We start from the raw sequence: 18,005 nt of genomic DNA on the forward strand, positions 1-18,005 counted from the left end.
AAAGATTCAGACATCTCAACAATAGGATTGGAATCATGAAGACCATAGCATACTATCTTCAAAATTCTAAAGAAAACTCAATTCCATCTAGATTGCTATACCAACTGAAACTCAATCAAGCTCCAGTATAAAATAAAGACTTGGTCATATGTGCAAATTCCTAAAATTATGTTTCCTATGCACCACGGAGTGGCACCTGGACCTACTGGAGAATGTTCCCCACCAAAACAAGAGTAAGCTAAGAAAGAGAAAGACATTAGCTCCAGGAAACAGAAGCTCTAATTCGAGAGAGCAAAAAGCATTCCCAGACATCCCCAGATAGCAGCTGTGCGGCAGGCTGGACAACTCTCCAGAGTAGAGCCTATAGACACTCACTTCCACATGCCACCCCAGCCAAATACAGCACAAACACCCACAGGTCCATCACGGCCAGACTGTACATACATGGCACATCTACACCCACTGCATGACCACACACCTCACCAGACACACACTATACACATTCTAGGCTCAGTTCCCAGAGCCAGTGACTAATGGGAGACTTGGACATTCTTTTTCAGGTCCCAAGTTTAAGGTCCCTTTTCTAAGGTCTTTTTTCATGTTCCAAATTCCAAACATGTTCCAGTTGACATCCAAGCCAGAGGTCCCCTCCCTCTGTGAGGCCAAGCTATCCTCAGGAGCCTCTTTCTACTTCATACCTCCTCCAAGAGTGTCATCTCCTGCCTTCACAGGTCACCTGGCCATCCAGTCATTCAGCCAGCCAACCAAACCTCCATCTATCCATTCTCTGTCCATGTGGCCAGTTATCCATCCATTTATGTGCCTATCTACCCATCCTTCAATCAAATTGTCCATCTATCTGTTCCCCTGCATTTACTGTCAGCATAATTCTTACATCCACGAAGAGCCTTACCACAAACCCCTCTCTAGGGAGCTGCTGTTCCATCTTCATTTCATATCTCTGTGAATGAGGCAGGAATGCCACCCCAGAAGCAGGGAGCCTGGCCCACTTTCTCTGTCCTCAGGGGAACAGTGCAGCCAATATACATCAAAGACCTCCCAGGATACCACATTCCAGAATCGGGAAGGCTTGACCTCTCTGAGCTGTTGGTACACAAACTGGCCCCCATACATGGAGATTAGGAAGACACAGAAGAAAAAGGCAGACCACTCCAGACCAGTAGGTGACAGTTTTAACAAACAAGGAAACTTACCAGGCTTATCTCGGGCGCCGCAAGACGAGTAGTAGCTCTTCCAACCCGTCCGCCAGAAGCTTAAAAGTGTATGAGGCTTCAACAGGATTCAGTCGCGTATACCATCCAGGTGGTCTCAATAACACTTTACTTTCGCGAGGTTCTGTCCTTGAAATGGTTCCAGCTGTGGAAACAGAACTACGTTCCTAAGACAGGGGAGGCCCTGAGGAGCCTCAGGTTGCCCGGATCCAGCTCACAGGTCAACTGGTGTGGTCACATCCTCTTGATGACTTCCTCCAAAATGAGCTGAGAGAATAGTGGAGAGTCCTACCAACCCTGCTTTCCTATTCATCCATGAAAAACTTAGGAGGAGATACTGATGGCCTCCACATTCTCTTCCTAAGGAATATCTCACTCAACTCACACCCACATCTGTGACAGAATTGGGGAAGAAGGCAGGCAAAGAAAGGAAAAGGGAAAGCAAGGAGAGAGTGAAATCAGGAGAGATGGGAGCTGAAAAGCAGAGTGGGGCAGAATTAGAAGCCAGTGTGCACTTCAGAGGACAGTAGATAATCATTTATGGAACTCTTTCATGACTGAAAGCCAAAGACTAACAGTTTTTCCATCCTCTGATGTAAGCTGGATCGTCACTGTCTGTCTTTAAATCCAGTGAAATCAAATGATCACTCCTATATTCCCATTCTTGCAGCCTTCTCTGATACTATATATGATATCAGTGTATCCATCAGGGTTTAAGCAGAAATATGAGTAATTCAGATAATTAGGTATTTACAAAAACAAAATGAACGGAAGGACTGGAAGAGAAGATTCTCGGCTAAGCTTCTAAGAATGCGTTTTGGAACAATACCGTAAATCAGACCTATCAAGGAATCAGACCTATCAAGGAATCTGCTACCACTGCCAAGATCAAGAAGGTAGAGCATCAGGAGGCCACTGCCCTGGCTTCTGGCTCCAAAACCACATCACCTCCCCCTCTATCCGTGCCAGGTAAAATGGCTGCTCCAGACCCTAACTCTTGGCACCTGTAGTGCTTGGGACCTCTGCTACCACTGCCACAGAAAACCACAACTAAATATGCCAGGAGAAACAGCAGAAGCAAGAGAACACAGCCTCTGCCTCATTTCTTCTGTCTGCCATATCTCACAGATACTTCAACTTGGTGAAAACTAGGTCACAAGGAGAACCTGAGCTATAAAGAAGTTTGAGGAATATAATCTTTAGCTTTCTAGACTCCAGGAGACAGAAAGTCATGTTATAAAGGAGTTGGAATGAACTTGAATGAGCAATATGTAATATCTGTCAAAACGCCTCAGCTAAGCTTTTTACCAACTCCTCTTCTAAGCTCTGCAGCAACAGCTATGAATAAAAGAAAGTACCTGCCTGAATGAATCACACTTTTTAGTGGGGGAGACATACACTCACCACCCAAAAAAAAATTATATTTCTGATTGAGATAACATGCAATGCAATAAAGAATATGAAACAAGGTGATCAGGGTATGGTGCTACTATGTCTAGGACAGTTTGAGAAAGCCTTTCTAAAGAGCTGAGATTTAAATAATGAGAAGACATCCGTGAGAAAATCTAGCGTAAGAGCCTCTGGACAGAGGAAATAGCAAGAGCAAAGAACTTAAATTATGTTTAAGGAAGAGAGAGAAGACTAGTATAGCTGGAGTATAATGGACTGGACCAACAAGAGCAAGGTGTTTTAAAATGGAGGTTTTATTATCATTATTCCACCATGGTGAGGACAACAGATCAGGAGACAACTGCCATTTAAAAGATAGTTTGTTACTCATTGTTTCCAAGAGAAGGAGGCATGCCACACCACACAGAGCCTCCTGGAAAAGCACCAGGGTTGAGCAGAAGGCAGAGGGAATGAGAGGGAATGCAAGCAAGAGCTTCTATTATGGTTTTCATGAGATGGAATGGGCAAGGCAGGGTAAACAGACTAAGCAGGTATAGGATTAGCCAGTTTGAATAATTTCAGTAGGCTCTAGGTTTAGGGGCTGTCTCTAGTTGTCTGGTACCTGGCACTGGGATGATTAGGTCAGGGGAATATTGGCCCAGAGTGTCAGAAGCCAATAAAGGTGGTGACTGAGGGTATGGACTCTGGATTGGTTGGTTTGTATGTGAAAAACAGGCTTGCGGGTAAGTCTACCCAGGGTCACTAAGGCCAAAGATGTCAAAACATCAAAATAAAAATCCATGCTTAATACACAGGGGCCAAATCATTAGGGTCTTATAAATCAAGGGAAGGACTTTGCATTTTATTCTAATTACAATAAGAAGCTATTGAGCTATGGGGGAGTTGAAAGGAGGGAAATTATATTATCTGACTTACAGTTGGAGAAAATCACATCGGCTGGGTGGAGACAGGATTATGGAGAACAGGAATGGCCCAGGTATTAGACAATTTGCTGAACTAAGATGTCAGCAGTAAAGATAATGAGAGGTAGTTGTTTGGGGTTAAATTTTTGAGGAAGAACTGACAAAACTTGCTGAAACTGAATATGGAGTGTTAATAAATGAATTAAAATGGACAGCCAGATTTTTTTAAGCAACTGGGTTGCAACAGGTCACTTACTGTGATGGTGAAACTTGAGAGACAAACAAGAGTTCTACTGGGGACATGGTAAATTTGACATGCCTCTAAGACATCTAAGGGGAGATACTTATTTGTATATACAAAGAGAAGCCAGGGCCAAAAATGTATGTTTGGGAGATAAACAAGTTAAAACACAAGTGTTTCAAGAAGGAGAGGGGATCAAATATGTCCAATACTGCTTAGAGATTAGGATGAAGACTGAAAATTATCTATTAAATTTGGCAACATAGTGGGGGAGGTTCGTGATCTTGATAAGAAAGAATCAGTGGAATTATAGGGGCAAATGGAAAAAATGAGGGATAAAAAGTAGAGGCAGCAAATGTCAACTAGAGGGCCTCAGAGGCTGAAGGAAAGGCCCAACCTACGCCAAGTAACACCTCTGTTCTACCCTCAAACTTCACCACCTTTCCCAGACTAAAGACATTTAGAAGGCTAACTCTCTGTATAAGGACCCCACTACGTACCTCTGTAGTAACATGAAAGACCTAGAGATTAAGGGGAACCCTGTCCTCCCTGCCATGAACCCCTGGATAACCAGACAAGAAATGTCTTCACTGGAACATTTTCCATCTGAAAAGCAAACCAAGCATAGAGATCAATGTGACTAGATTATACTTCACTGTTATTAACTTCTAGAATTTTACAGCATCATCTACATTTAACAGAAAGCCAAGATTCATGCAGAGGAATAAATTACCCACAGTGAGATTCTAGACATAAGGGAGGGAGACCCTCAAATCTCATGCCATTTGTGACCAAGGAGACCCTACAATGAGTAAAGAGGCGAAATTTAGCCAGGAAAGGGAACGGGTATGAGAAAAGGGAAAAAGACATAGGTTGGCCAAGAGAGATGAGATTAAGGAAAGGAGCGCGGATAAAGCAGACATAGGGGATCCAAGCAGAATCACCTGGCCCATGACACTACCTCAGCTCAGAGTTACCCAGGGAAACCACAAGACTCAGACCTCCAGGTCCTCAGGGAGTAGAGGTACAACAGCAGCTGGAAAATAACTGTGGGCACACAAAGGCTGAGACTTCCAGGCAGAAGGAGGAAACAGCAGATCCCAAGTGTGTGCCCGGAAGCCCCTGCCCTGGGTGGGCGACCATTTCTATCTCCTCCAGGTAAGTGCTCCACTCTGTGCTGGGAATCCTTGGCCTTTCCCTAACAAGGCTAGACCCTCCCAGCTCCCTTGCCCCCAAGAAGACAAATCTATCCCTCAAGAGCTGCTGTCTATTCCAGCCCCCCTTTAAGGTCCTCACCTCCTACATCCAGGGCTCTCTGGGCTGACCAGTCATGCAGCCAGCTAGCCATACCTCTGTCCATTCATCCTCTGTCCATCTAACCAGTTATCCACAGGTTATCTGTCACTCCTTCCACACACCCATTAGCTGATCAATTTATTCATCTGCCTGTCTCACTAAGATTTATTGAAAGGGACGAGCGATTCTGCTTTAAAAAGAGCCATGGGGAGGGGTAAATAAGGAGTTGTTTAAAAGGGAGTTTTAGTTTTGCAAGATAAAAAAGTTCTGGAGATTTGTTGCACAACAATGTGAATATTCTTAACGCTGCTGAACTGCACATGGAAAAATGGTTAAGACAAGAACTTTTATATTATGTGTTGTTTACCATAATTAAAATTTTTTTAAAAAAAAGAGAGCCTCAGCCCCTCTCTATGACTTAGGACTCTCTGTCCTTTTCTCTTTCTCTGTGAGAGATTCTGAAAAAGAAAACAGTGTCTCCCTGAAGATTGCCCAACTGTGTCAGGATGTATGGGAGATAAGAGAAGCTGAAGAGGGAAATTAAGGGAGGCAGAGGAAGATGATTGCTGAGGAACAGAGAAGGGAAGAACAAAGGATCTGGGAGACAGTCACCTCTCTACCCTCACGAACAGTATCTTGGGGCAAAATCTAATTAGAGTACTGAGAGTGAAGAGACACTTATAGTGTGGCAAAGATGCAGCAGGTATGGATGAAGAGGCCTTGGTGAGCACAGACGGCTGAAGAAGAATCTCAGCTTTCCTTGCAGAAGGAAGTCTGGGATTGCCACTCATGTCCAGTTAAAGGAAATCCAAAAATGTATATTACATTGCAAGAATAGAAGAGCTTAAGTAGCAAGCGTATGAGAAATGTTTGTTAAATCATAATGGAGATATTTAAGGAACTTCTACAAGAACTTTAAAAAGGATCACTCAAAATACTGTGATCTCAGGGCAAAATACTCTGAACAAGCATTAAAAAGGAAAGGAAAAAGACAAAATAGTATACATATTTTGATTACAAGCATGTATAATAGGTTTGCAGTGTGACAAAAACTTGAGGGCAATATACAAGAAAGAAAAGAACTTAACTAAGGTGGTGAAATCATAGATGACTTTACTCTAAATATTTCTTAAATATTTTAATTGCAAAAATTTGAAAACAGCAAGATCTATCCCATAAGCTAACTAAGTGGTGTGAGCATCTGAAGGGTGATTGACAGGAATGAAGAAGACCAACGGCCTCAGACACTCCTTCTGTCCAAATTGACTAGATGGAGTTCATCTCTCCAAAGTGTAGGGGGAGGCCGTTGCCCTCACTGGAGATACAGTGTGTGTAGTGGTTGAAACCTCAGGCTCCAAGTTACAATTCTGGTTCTGCCACTCCCTAATTGTGTGATCTTCGGTAAGTAATTTAAGCTCTGGTTCCTTATCTGCAATGAGAAAATAATAACTATCCCTAGAGTTGTTATAAAATCAACTGAGATACTGCACAGTGCCCAGCTCACAGCAATCTTTAAATGTAAGCTATAGAGTAAATGATTTACGGCAAAAAAAATGTGGTGAGAGGACAAAGTAAGTGTGAGAGGAAGGTTAGGCCTATGAGCAATGAGCAGACCGTTTAAGACTTTCCTGGCTGATGATGAAGATGGCTGGGCTAATCTCATACATGGGGTGAATATGGGTGATAAAAACTCTGCAGATCTTGGGAACCAAGACTTCTAAAAGATGTGGGCCCAGTGTCCCATTTTTGTCTAACAAGCTGCCTAACTTTAGGCGAATCGCTTAATCTTTCTGTTTGTCAGTTCCCCGGTCCTTATAAGTGGGATTTATTCATTCATTTCCTAAATGTTTAGCTGAACACTTGGCATACGCCAGGTACCGTGCTAGTTGTTCTGGTGATTAAATGAGCCTCTAAGACAGTTAATAACTTCGTGCTTAAGAGCACAGGCTCTGGAGTTAGGCAGGTCTGGACTTGAGCCCAAACTCTCTCAGTTACTAGATGTGTGCCGTTGAGAAAGTTGCTAATACTGTCTATACTTTCATTTGCTCATCTGTAAAATGGAGAAAATAAAGATTTCTATGTCCTAGAGTGATTGTGAAGACCCCAGGAGTTAATGACTATTAAGCACTTAGCATAGTGCCTTGGCCCCCACCACCTCCCCAACCCTTCCGCATGACCTTACAGTGGAGACCTTTCTCTAAAAGTGCTGAGACCAAGGCACAAGTAATGTCTCGTGCAAGCACAGGTAAAGGTGCTTTCTTCAAATATTTGAAGGGCTGTCTGGTGCAAGAGGGCTTAGACGTTCTGGAAAATACTAAGAATTTAGCCAAGACCAATATAATGAAGACTTTTCCTACAGGCAGAGGAGGCCAAAGCTAGACAGGGCTACCTCAGGAGATGGTGAGTTCCCCATCACTGCAGATGGTCAAACAGACACTGCACAGCAGCCGTCTAAGACGCTGTAGATGAGATTCAAGCATTGTCATGACCCCTAGGGTCACTTTTAATCCCGAAATGCCATGGGTAAGTATTTCTGCCAATGCGAAGAGAAGCAGCCATAGGGGAGGTGGAATTTGAACTGAGCTTGAAAGACGAGTGGGATTGTAATAGAATGCATAGGGGCATTCCCTGCAGGGGGCACACTACAGAAATACATAGGGGCTGGGAGGACAGAGAGAGGGTGCTGAAACAGAGCCACTGGTGAAGCTAATCACTGGCCCCTGATAAGAGATCCAAGTACAGTATGGCCAGTCCCTGCCCTAGCCCCATCACAGGGCAGGGGCTAGAACCTAATAATCTGTAAAAAGGAGTTCTATAAAATCCCGAAGCATGATACATTTGAGCGGTATTATCACAAACACTCAAATCATTGCATGACATTCTAAATCCACAACCCACCATGGTGATCATTGGACACCAGCCTGGGACAGTCCCTGACCGAATCCACAGTGGAGGTGCTACATAGCTTCTAGGCTGAGGTTTCAGGCCAGAGAGTACAAAGGGGCCCGGGACATAGCAGCTGTTCCGTCCCCACTCTGAAGAAAGACCCAAAGTACAGGACTGGGATCTCTACACAGGGGAGTCAGGCCCTGCACACAGGCCCCGCAGCTTAGGGAACATGGGAAAGGCATGGAATGGAGCATCAGGAAACCTCGATTCAAATCCCAGGCCTGCCACTCCCTGAGTATTACCTGGGATAAATTATTTAACCCTCCTGAGACCCACGGCCTTATCCATAAAGTGGAGACCCTAACTCTCTCAGTTGATTCAAGAGGGACCATATGGAAAGTGGTCTACTAAGTGGTCTATTGTATGTCAACTATCATTTAATATATATATATAGTCGTGAGATATAGGGAATAGAGTCAATGGAATTGTAATAGATATATACGATGTCAGAGGGGCACTAGATCGGGGGTCATCACGATCTAGTGAGGGATGAAACGTCTAACTATTGCATTGTTTTGTACACATGAAACTAATTTTAAAAATCCAAAAACAAAAAGAGATGAGTAGCACTAAACTACAAGAACACAAATAAAAATAAATAGCCAAAATTTATATATTATATATATATATTATTATTATTATTATTATTATTACAAGGAAAATAAATCATACAGTAATATGCATAATTTTTAATTCTGGTTTTACATAAAACTTCCAGATAAAATATTTTAATATTTATAAGAAACTTAATCTTGCTTCTGTGAATAATTTTTATATTAGATTCTGTGCTTGGAAAATGTATAAACACCTCCTGATCAAGATCTTTAAGTGTTGATTTTTAAAATAACTGATGGTCACCATCCAAGAAAACCACTCACAGAAGTGGGTGATAAAAAATGTAAAACCTTTTTCAAAGTCATTCAGAATTATTCACCTGTTGAAATTATATGTAAATTTATGTTTACATTTACTAGCTCTTCTTTTTCTTTCATTGACAAATGGTTATGTTTATAATTCTTGTAATCATGCAAAAGAATTTCATATCCAATCACAGTTTTTCTTTTTTTGGCTTAAACAACAGAAGTCTAGGTTCTCACAGTTTTGGAGGCTAAAAGTCCGAGATCCAGGTGTCAGTAGGATTGGTTCCTTCTGAGGGCTGTGAAGGCCTCTCTCCTCGATTTGTAAATGGCCATCTTATCCCTGTGTGTCTTTTTATTATTATTATTTTTCAATTACACACTATATTATGTTAGTTTCAGGTGTACAAGATAGTGATTAAACATTTATATGACTTACAAAGTGATCCCCCTAATAAGTCTAGTACCCATCTGACACCATACATAATTATTACACTATTATTGACTATATTCCCTATGCTGTGCTTCATATCCCCACGACTATTTTCAATCACATTTTCTCATGTCAAGTATTTTGATACAGTACTGTTGGAGCTCTAATGTGCAGAACGTGCATGCGTTGTCAGAGCAGCCACCATGCAGCCAGCTTATATACCACAATAGGGCACATCCGTAGTTAATGGACAGAAATATTGGATATATATGAAACAGATTCAGGACCACCATGGAGAGCTGAGGACCATACCTTGGGCCACGTACTGTGTCCCTTGGGCATATGAACCCTATCTCCTCCACAGCTCCATGGGTCCCTCGTCCACTGTGGGTAGCAGGACACTTGGGAGCTGGCTGCTGGAATAGACGTGAAGATTGCAGAGCACCTCTTGGGCTGCCCTCCGCCTGTTGAGGCCAAGCAGGGGCTCTGGCTCATTTTTGTCACCAGCTGCAGGCACCTCAGGGCGCATTACCAAACCCCACTCTTTTGGGGCTTGCCCCTGAGTAGCCCCAGACAAGGCTATTTATGGCCAGATGCAATGCGCCTGGGATCTCTGTCTATTCCAAGACCCCACAATGCAGAAACCAAGGGCTAAGAAGATCATGCTCTTACAGACACTTCCAATCCATATGGCCCTCCAGTGTGCCATGATGTACCCTTTGGGAAGTTCAAGTTTAATACATTCATTCAGAAAATACCATGTCAAGCTATGTGCCAGGAATTTGGTGCAAAGGAGAATAAAACAAAACCTAATGAAGGAGACAGACCAATTAACAGGCAATCACAATTTTACACGCGATGTGTCCTATAGACAACAAGACAGGATGGTCAGGAGCACAGAAGAGAAGTCCCTAATCCAGCCTGAGAGGGACTGAGAAGGCTGCAAGGACGAAGGGATATCTTAACTGAAATGTGAACAACAAGGAGAAGTTATCCAGAGGAAGAAGTAAGAAAGGAAATAGAATGTGCAGAGGTCGATAGCTGAACAAGAGCACGGCTCACTCACTCTAAGAACTGCAAGGTGCTCATTACGATTGAGTATGGTGAGCAATGGGGAAGTGAGGAGGAAAATATGTGGTAACCAAGTCGTTGGGGGTTAAAGAGGTTAGTCAATCACACTGCTCCCTTTTGGGTTCTCTACCAACTAGGAAAATACAGTGGAGCTAGACAGGAGGCGAAAGATCAGCTTAATTATTAGGCAAGCTGAATTGAACCATAAATTCTGCATTGCTCTATCACAGCGTTCAGCTCCAAACCAAAGTATCATGCCAATGAGTCTAACGGGTGGAACCAGTCACCTGCCGGTGCCCTGGCTACAAAGGCAGCTGGGAAAGCAAATTTTCTGGTTATTACTTTGGGGAGAGTGAACTCAAAATGCAGAAAACTTCCCAAACAGTAGAGTCGTGTTCAAAGGGTTCTGGAAAGAGAAAAACAAGGGCTTGAACCCAACGTCAAAAATGAGTTTCCTACTCCCCACATTTACCACCACTCCCCAGTTAGGGCAGAGGATCTGTACTAATAACACGTTATGGGACAAGAGGGCCTGTCCCCAAGCTTACCACCTGAAGGATGAAAGACGGTGTGCAGCCTAAGGCAAGCCAGCCTGAGAAAGAAAACCAAAGAGGCCTTAGGCCATGCATGTGCAAAAATGCGTTCTACAGTATCGTCAGTCAGTAAGCTTACTCCTCCCATGAGAACAGTGAGGGCCTAGAGAGAAAGGGGGGAAGTATTTCTATCCTTGTTTCCTTTGAGAAGTAGAAGTTTTAAAATCCCTTATCTTGTGGAAAACCTAAGGGTGATAGGTGTGCTCCCACCACCGTCCAGAACAGATCATGAAAGATGTAGGGATCACTTTAAAATTCAGAGACTCATCCTGAGTGACAAAATCAGAACTGAGTTTTTAAAAGATCATTCTAGCTGTGGCGTAAGGAATAGATAATAGTGGCAGAAAAAGGAGACACAGAGACCACTAACCAGTTTATCAGTCAGGGCATCCAGTTGCAAACAACAGATTCCACTCTGGTTATCTTATGCAGAGAGGAATTATTCAAAGCTAGTTTACAGAGTCTCCAAGCAGGGCAGAGAACCAGAGACTTCAGCCATGCTGCCGGGAACACTCAACACTCTACCGGGTGGCCTGGGTATCCACACGGCACCGCCCAGTGCATACTGACGGCACTTGGGACCAGACATCAGAACTCTGCCACAGCTGCCCCCAAGAGCCAGACAACTACCTCTTCCACACATTCTCCAGACTATAAATTCTGCATTCCTCTATCACAGCGTTCAACTACAAACCAAAGTATCATGCCAATGAATCTAACTGGTGGAACCAGTCACATGCCGGTGCCCCGACTGCAAAAGCAGATGGGAAAGCAAGTTTTCTGGCTATTACTTTGGGGAGAGTGAACTCAAAATGCAGAAAACTTCCCAAACATTAGAGTCGTGTTCAAAGGATTCTGGAAAGAGAAAAAAAAGACAAATGTCCACCAGTTACAGATCCCACTGCTGTAACTGAAATCCAGGTGATTCTAGCACACTCTCCACTGAAAAGAGGAAAGAAATAACCGTGCAGTGGACTGGTAGAAATTTGAGGCATAAAGTAAGTGATTAGGGCCTGATCAGGAAGCACAGAAAGGCAGTAGAGTCAGGATGAGTAGTAATAATAATAGCTAATACTGCTTGAGTACATAATTAGTAAACATAATACTAACCTCTTAACCAACAATTGTCTGTTTAATTCCCATAAAAACCCTATATGGTAGGTACAGGGATGGATCCCAATTTGTGGGACCTAAAACTTACATAACTTGAGATGGCCCTATTTAATAAAGTAAAACAAAACTACAAATATAAAATTAGATACAAACGTTTATTTTGAATGAAAAAATAAATTATTAAAATTAATTTTTTTTAATTAGCAAATGCCACCAATGTCATACAATCCAGAAAAATAACATGTTAATTAACTGCATGATCACCTCTATAATTCTTTTTATCATACATTTTTTGCTGTGTACTATTTGATTGCTTTCATATTCATGGCAATGATTTTGTAATACACTTTCTGCAGAGATTAGAAAGATGATTTGTCTTTCGCCTAGCATGGTTGATTGAAATTTGTTGTTCTTTAATTGATAGTTTAGAAAAGAAATTTTTCAACTTCACAACTCATTATTGGTAATTTTGTGTAAGTTTTTAGGTTTGTAGTCAAATTTGGTCAAACCTCTGTCAACTTTCTTTCATATATTAACTGTAGATTTCCACAATGTTTCAAGTATTCCTGTGCAATGAATTCTTAAATAGTCTTTGAACTAACCTGACTCAATCGTCAGTTTGTCCTCAAGGTTCTCATTGGAATAGCATATTATTATTTTTTTTTTTTTAAGATTTTAATGGGGAAGGGGAACAGGACTTTAATGGGGAACAGTGTGTACTTCCAGGACTTTTTTCCAAGTCAAGTTGTTGTCCTTTCAATCTTAGTTGTGGAGGGCCCGGCTCAGCTCCAGGTACAGTTGCCATTGCTAGTAGCAGGGGGCGCAGCCCACCATCCCTTGCAGGAGTTGAACTGGCAACCTTGTGGTTGAGAGCCCACTGGCCCATGTGGAAATCGAACTGGCAGCCTTCGAAGTTAGGAGCACGGAGCTCCAACCGCCTGAGCCACCAGGCCTGCCCTGGAATCGCACATTAAATTTTATGTTTTCTTCTTTGATGTCAATATTTTATGTCTAATCAACAAGAGATCTAAAACTTTTTCCAATGTGTTAATATGATTCAGCCTTCTTCATTAATTACATGGTGCTCAAGTTATCTATTGCTGCGTAGCAAATCATCCCAAATCTAGTGGTCCTAGACATCAATCATTTTATTATGCTCATACTTTCTGCAGGTCAGAGATAAGCACAGCAAGGATGGCTTAGCTCTGCTTCACAATGTCTGTGTCATCAGCTATACAGCTAGCTAGCTCTACATGCTCTCAGGTGAGAGAAGCATGAAGCCACCTGGGGCAGAGCCAGTTCAATTTCAATGGAGGAAAAAGCCTCTCTCCTTGTCTTGTTCAAATACTAACTCAGGAAGTCATTCCTTTATCTAACTTTGATGCCTCCTGCTGCACTATCAGTCTAAATACATCTCCCCCAGATGTATTTGGTGAGACTGAAGGAAAGTGAGCTCGTGTCCTCCTCATCAGATCTTTTCTGCATTACAAGAATATAAATATCCACACCGCCCCATGCTTCCCTTCCCCAGGCCATCTAACTCCAACTCATCCCATTTCCTTGCCCTGAAAATTGGACTGCTCTCATTTGGACTGTAAAACAATAAAAATTCTTTTGGAGGGTAATTTGGCAATATGTTTTGAAAGTTCTAAAACTGTGCATATGTTTTGACTCAGCAATTCCATCTCTAGAAGTTTGTGCTCAAAAAAGCATAAGTATATAAAGATACAAGTGCAACGATATTTATCTCAGCAATATTTATAACAAATTTTAATTCCAATAATAGGAGATTGCTTTACATTACAGCACTATATTGTACACCTGAAACTAATATAATATTGTATATCAACTATTTAAATGAAATAAAATAAAAATAAATAAATCAGAGTACATTCATATAGTAGGATACAATATGGAAATCATGCTTTAGAAGTCTACTTATATGGTAAAATTCTACAATATAGCTTCATAAAGTGGAAAATGAAGTTTATAGAACAATTTATACAATATAATCCCATTTTTAGTTTTTAAAAATGTGTATATATACATAGACAGAGGGAAACCAGACTGCAATAATTTCCCAAGGACATTATTAACACCAAAATGTTAATAGTTATTTTCTTTTCCTCTGGATGCAAGATCTTCTGCAATTAAGAGTGTTACTTTTGTAAACCAGGAGAGAAAATAGGTACTGTTTTAAAAGTCCCCATTTATTGTGCCTTGAGAGTGATTTCCCTCCTTGTACCGCTCCCTCTGGAGGCTTATTGCTGAAGGAGATTTTATGAACAAGCAAGGATACCTTCCCAAGAAAGGTAAAATGGTGCTAGATCCCTCTGGTCAGCAAATTAAAGTGACCCCAAGTAGAAATAGTGGACAGTTTGCAAGAAACAAAAGCATCATCTTGGGAGTCTAGGGACCAGATCTGACCAGATCAGACAGAGAAGAGAGATAGATGTATGATCATTTCTACTGTAGCACCAGAGATGGAAATGAACAGCAAGTCTTGCCCCAGGTGAGAAAGAAGCTAAGTAGAGAATATCAACATCTCAGGGATCCCTGGGAGAGAAGTTGTCAGTCAGGAGCAAAGTAACAAGACCTACCTAAAGAAGCACTAAGCAGTGTCTGAACTGCCAAAGCCAGGCCAACTACTCTCTATTTCTCTGCCACCCTAGTGACCCAGGTCAAACCTCACACCCTAACCAAAGGAGCTCTCGCTGTACCAGAGGTGACTGATGTAAGAGACAGAGTCTTGCACTGGGGAGTCTGGGAGAAGAAGGAAGGGGAGGGTCTCCAGGAATCATAGCCTTAATGAGCCTCAGGAAACACCACGAAATGCTTGGTCATCACACAAGATGGTCACAGCTGCCTTCCTGCCTCAATCTTTCCTAGTGCATGGTTCTTCAGCTCTGCACCTACAAACAAATCAGCTCAAGGCCGTAAGAAGAGGCTCTGGAGGAGAGCTCTGAGCAGTATGTCAGTGCCTTGAGCCCTTGAGCTAGACAGGCCAAGGAATCCCACACTCATCATACAGAGCCCAGGCCAGACCCCTGAGAACTGTAGGTCCCAGCTTCCCTCTTCTCCTTGAAACTGTCCAAGGATCAGGTCCCTGTGTCCAAGAACTTCAGTGACTCAAGGCTCCAAAGATATCTCTTCAGGAGCCTCCTCATGGCCCCTGTGACCTCCTGGTTCCTCAGAGTGTAGACAAAAGGGTTCAACATGGGAGTGATAACTGTGTAGAAGAGGGCAAGTAACTGGTCCGCGTTCTGACAGGAGCCTGCGCACGGCCTCAGGTAGGCAAAAATCCCAGGCCCAAAAAACAGCATGATGACAAACAGGTGGGAGGAACAGGTAGAGAAGACTTTTCGACGTCCCTGGGATGTCGCAACCCCAAGGATGGTGGCAAGGATACAGGCATAGGAAGCTATGATGAGTAAGAAGGGGATCAAGATAAAGGCTATTGTGACGGCAAGATTGCCCACTTCACCCCAGAAGGTGTTCGCGCTAGCCAGTCTCAGCACAGGCAGGATGTCACACAGGAAGTGATGGATTGTATTGGCACCGTGAAAGGGCAAAGTGAAGATGAAGATGGAGTGCGTGGTGCCGGCGATGATGCCCATAAGGTAAGAGGTCCCCACCATGCTGGCACACGCGCCGCGGTTCATCAGGGTGGTATAATGCAGCGGCCGGCAGATGGCAGCATAGCGGTCATAGGCCATGGCGGTGAGCAGGCAGCATTCTGTGATGCCAAAGAGGACAAAGAAATACAGCTGGGTGAAGCAGATGGCAGATGGGATGGTGGGGCAGGAGGAGAGGAGATCAGCCAGCATCCTGGGCACGATGGTTGTTGTGTAAAGGGTCTCCACCATGGAGAAGTGGCGGAGGAAGAAATACATGGGGGAGTGCAGGGCAGGGTCCACCAGTGTGAGGGGGATGATCAGGGAGTTGCCCAGCAAGGTGACCAGGTAGATGCAGAGCACCCCCCAGAACAGAGGGCCCCTAAAGGAACCAAAACCCGAGAACCCCAGCAAAACAAACTCAGTTACTACTGTGCCATTGTCACCTTCCATGTTCCCAAGGCCAAACTAGTAGGAGCCAGGAGAGGGCTTCGGCTGCAGCAGAAAAGGTGAGGAATCAGCCACAAGCACATCCCACTTCTCAGGAGTGGGATGGGTGAGCACCTGGGCTGCTAGCAATCCCCTCCCAGAAAACCCTTCAGGACAGAAAAAAAACGGTAAACTGGGGGAGTTGACTGGGAATGGTTCTTTTCAAGTTCCTTGAGCCTGGGAACTTGAAAGATTAACGGGTGGTTTGTGCCACTCACCCGAGTGCTGGCTTCTAGAAGCAAAAAGCTGGAACTGGTGGAACAGTTCCGTTTAAGAAAATGGTGGAGAATATGGGCAGAAAGGTGGGTGAGCAGACAGAATAAATAAAGCTGGCAGAAGGAGATTGGAAGAAAAATGGATCCACCATGAGGCAGAGGAAAAGCTGGAGCAAGAATAAGACCAAGAGACAGAAAGAGAATACACAGAATCAAAGGCTACGGAGAGAAGGCAGGTGGGGCTTTTACCTGCAGATGGGTCCCCATGGACGTCAAAATGCCCCTCCCTGGAAGCACGTCACAGAAGCTCAATTCCCTCAAGAGACTAATGCCCAGAGCAGAGGATGGGGAGGAAAAGTAGGCAGGGGAGCTGAAGAAGAGGGAGAAGAGTTTTACCTGGGGACCAGGGAGAAGGAAGTAGCTTCCTCCTGCCCCATCTAGTGCCTAAGCCCCTCCAAATTCCCTGCTGTCGGGCCTGCCAACTAGAGTCTCCACCCCAAGGACAATAGAGACCATGATGCAGGAGGGTCTGTGATGCATCCTGGGTCCCTCGGCAAGGCCTGAATGAAGCTGGGCTCAGAAACCAAGTGTTCTAGCTCCCTGGCCAGCACCTGTCTTCTGAACTGCTCGACCCACTGCCCCAAGAGCTTCCCCCTGCCCATGGCCCTCTCCCAGAATTGGCCCCTAGGTTGCTTCTCTCCTGGAAACTAAGAAAAGCACTTTTTCAAAACCCTCTTGTAAAACAGTGCTAAAAGCCAAAGAAAAGAAACTGCTGACATAGCAACAGGTTTGACTTCTGTTAGAACTTCCCAACCAACCCAGGAGTTCAACTCTCTCCCCCAGCTGCTGAGGAAGGTTTTAGAAATAGGAAGCACTCACCTAGATCTCAGCTGGGGCAAATGACACCCAGTAGCAGGGAATGACAGAGACGACACACAAGTGGATGCCTAGAGCACTAATGACGCAATGACTAAAAACCACAGAGAAACTGCAGATCCTTAGAATTATGTGTATCACTTAACCAGGAAAGAAGTTTCTTTGCCACAGGTTCACTTCCTCTTTAGTGTTCTGTGGAGAGCTTTCTAATTCAGGCATTCTCCTGCTTGTTTGGCTTATTTTCTTTTTTAGGTTGCAAAAGTTTATTTATTAATAATTTCAAATAATTTATGTAGATAGTCCACCTCAAAGAGAGGAAGCATAACTCCCCACTCCTTCAGTGTGGGCTACATATAGTGACTTTCTGGAAAGAAGGGGGGAAATGATAACTGTACAGAGGAGCAACCTGACAAACACCACCTGAATCAAGTGATCAAGGTGAACATCAACTGTGTCTAATCGTGTTGGTAGTACGTACTTTTGATCTGATGTGATAAGAATGGCACATCCCCTTTGTGGCCTCCGTCCTACAATCCATAAGCTCAGTTTACTTATAAGAAAAACATGAGACAAATTCCAGTAGAGGGTCATGCTACAAAATATCTGACCAGTACTCTTCAAAACTGTCAAGGTCATCCAAAACAAGGACCGTCTGAGACATAACAGCTAAATGTAATGTGGCATCCTAGAGAGAAAAAAAAATCACCTCAGGCG

General features: G+C 43.4%; 1 protein-coding gene across 1 annotated transcript; it reads right to left on the reverse strand.

Moving 5' to 3' along the window:
* Nucleotides 1-15,195: 15,195 nt before the first annotated feature.
* On the reverse strand, nucleotides 15,196-16,164 carry LOC117028830 (olfactory receptor 9). Its single transcript, XM_033117690.1, has one exon. It carries the CDS (start codon nucleotides 16,162-16,164, stop codon nucleotides 15,196-15,198), a length of 969 nt encoding a protein of 322 aa, XP_032973581.1.
* Nucleotides 16,165-18,005: the final 1,841 nt, after the last annotated feature.

The sequence above is a fragment of the Rhinolophus ferrumequinum genome, chromosome 10, assembly GCF_004115265.2.
Source record: "Rhinolophus ferrumequinum isolate MPI-CBG mRhiFer1 chromosome 10, mRhiFer1_v1.p, whole genome shotgun sequence".
Taxonomy (NCBI): domain Eukaryota; kingdom Metazoa; phylum Chordata; class Mammalia; order Chiroptera; family Rhinolophidae; genus Rhinolophus; species Rhinolophus ferrumequinum.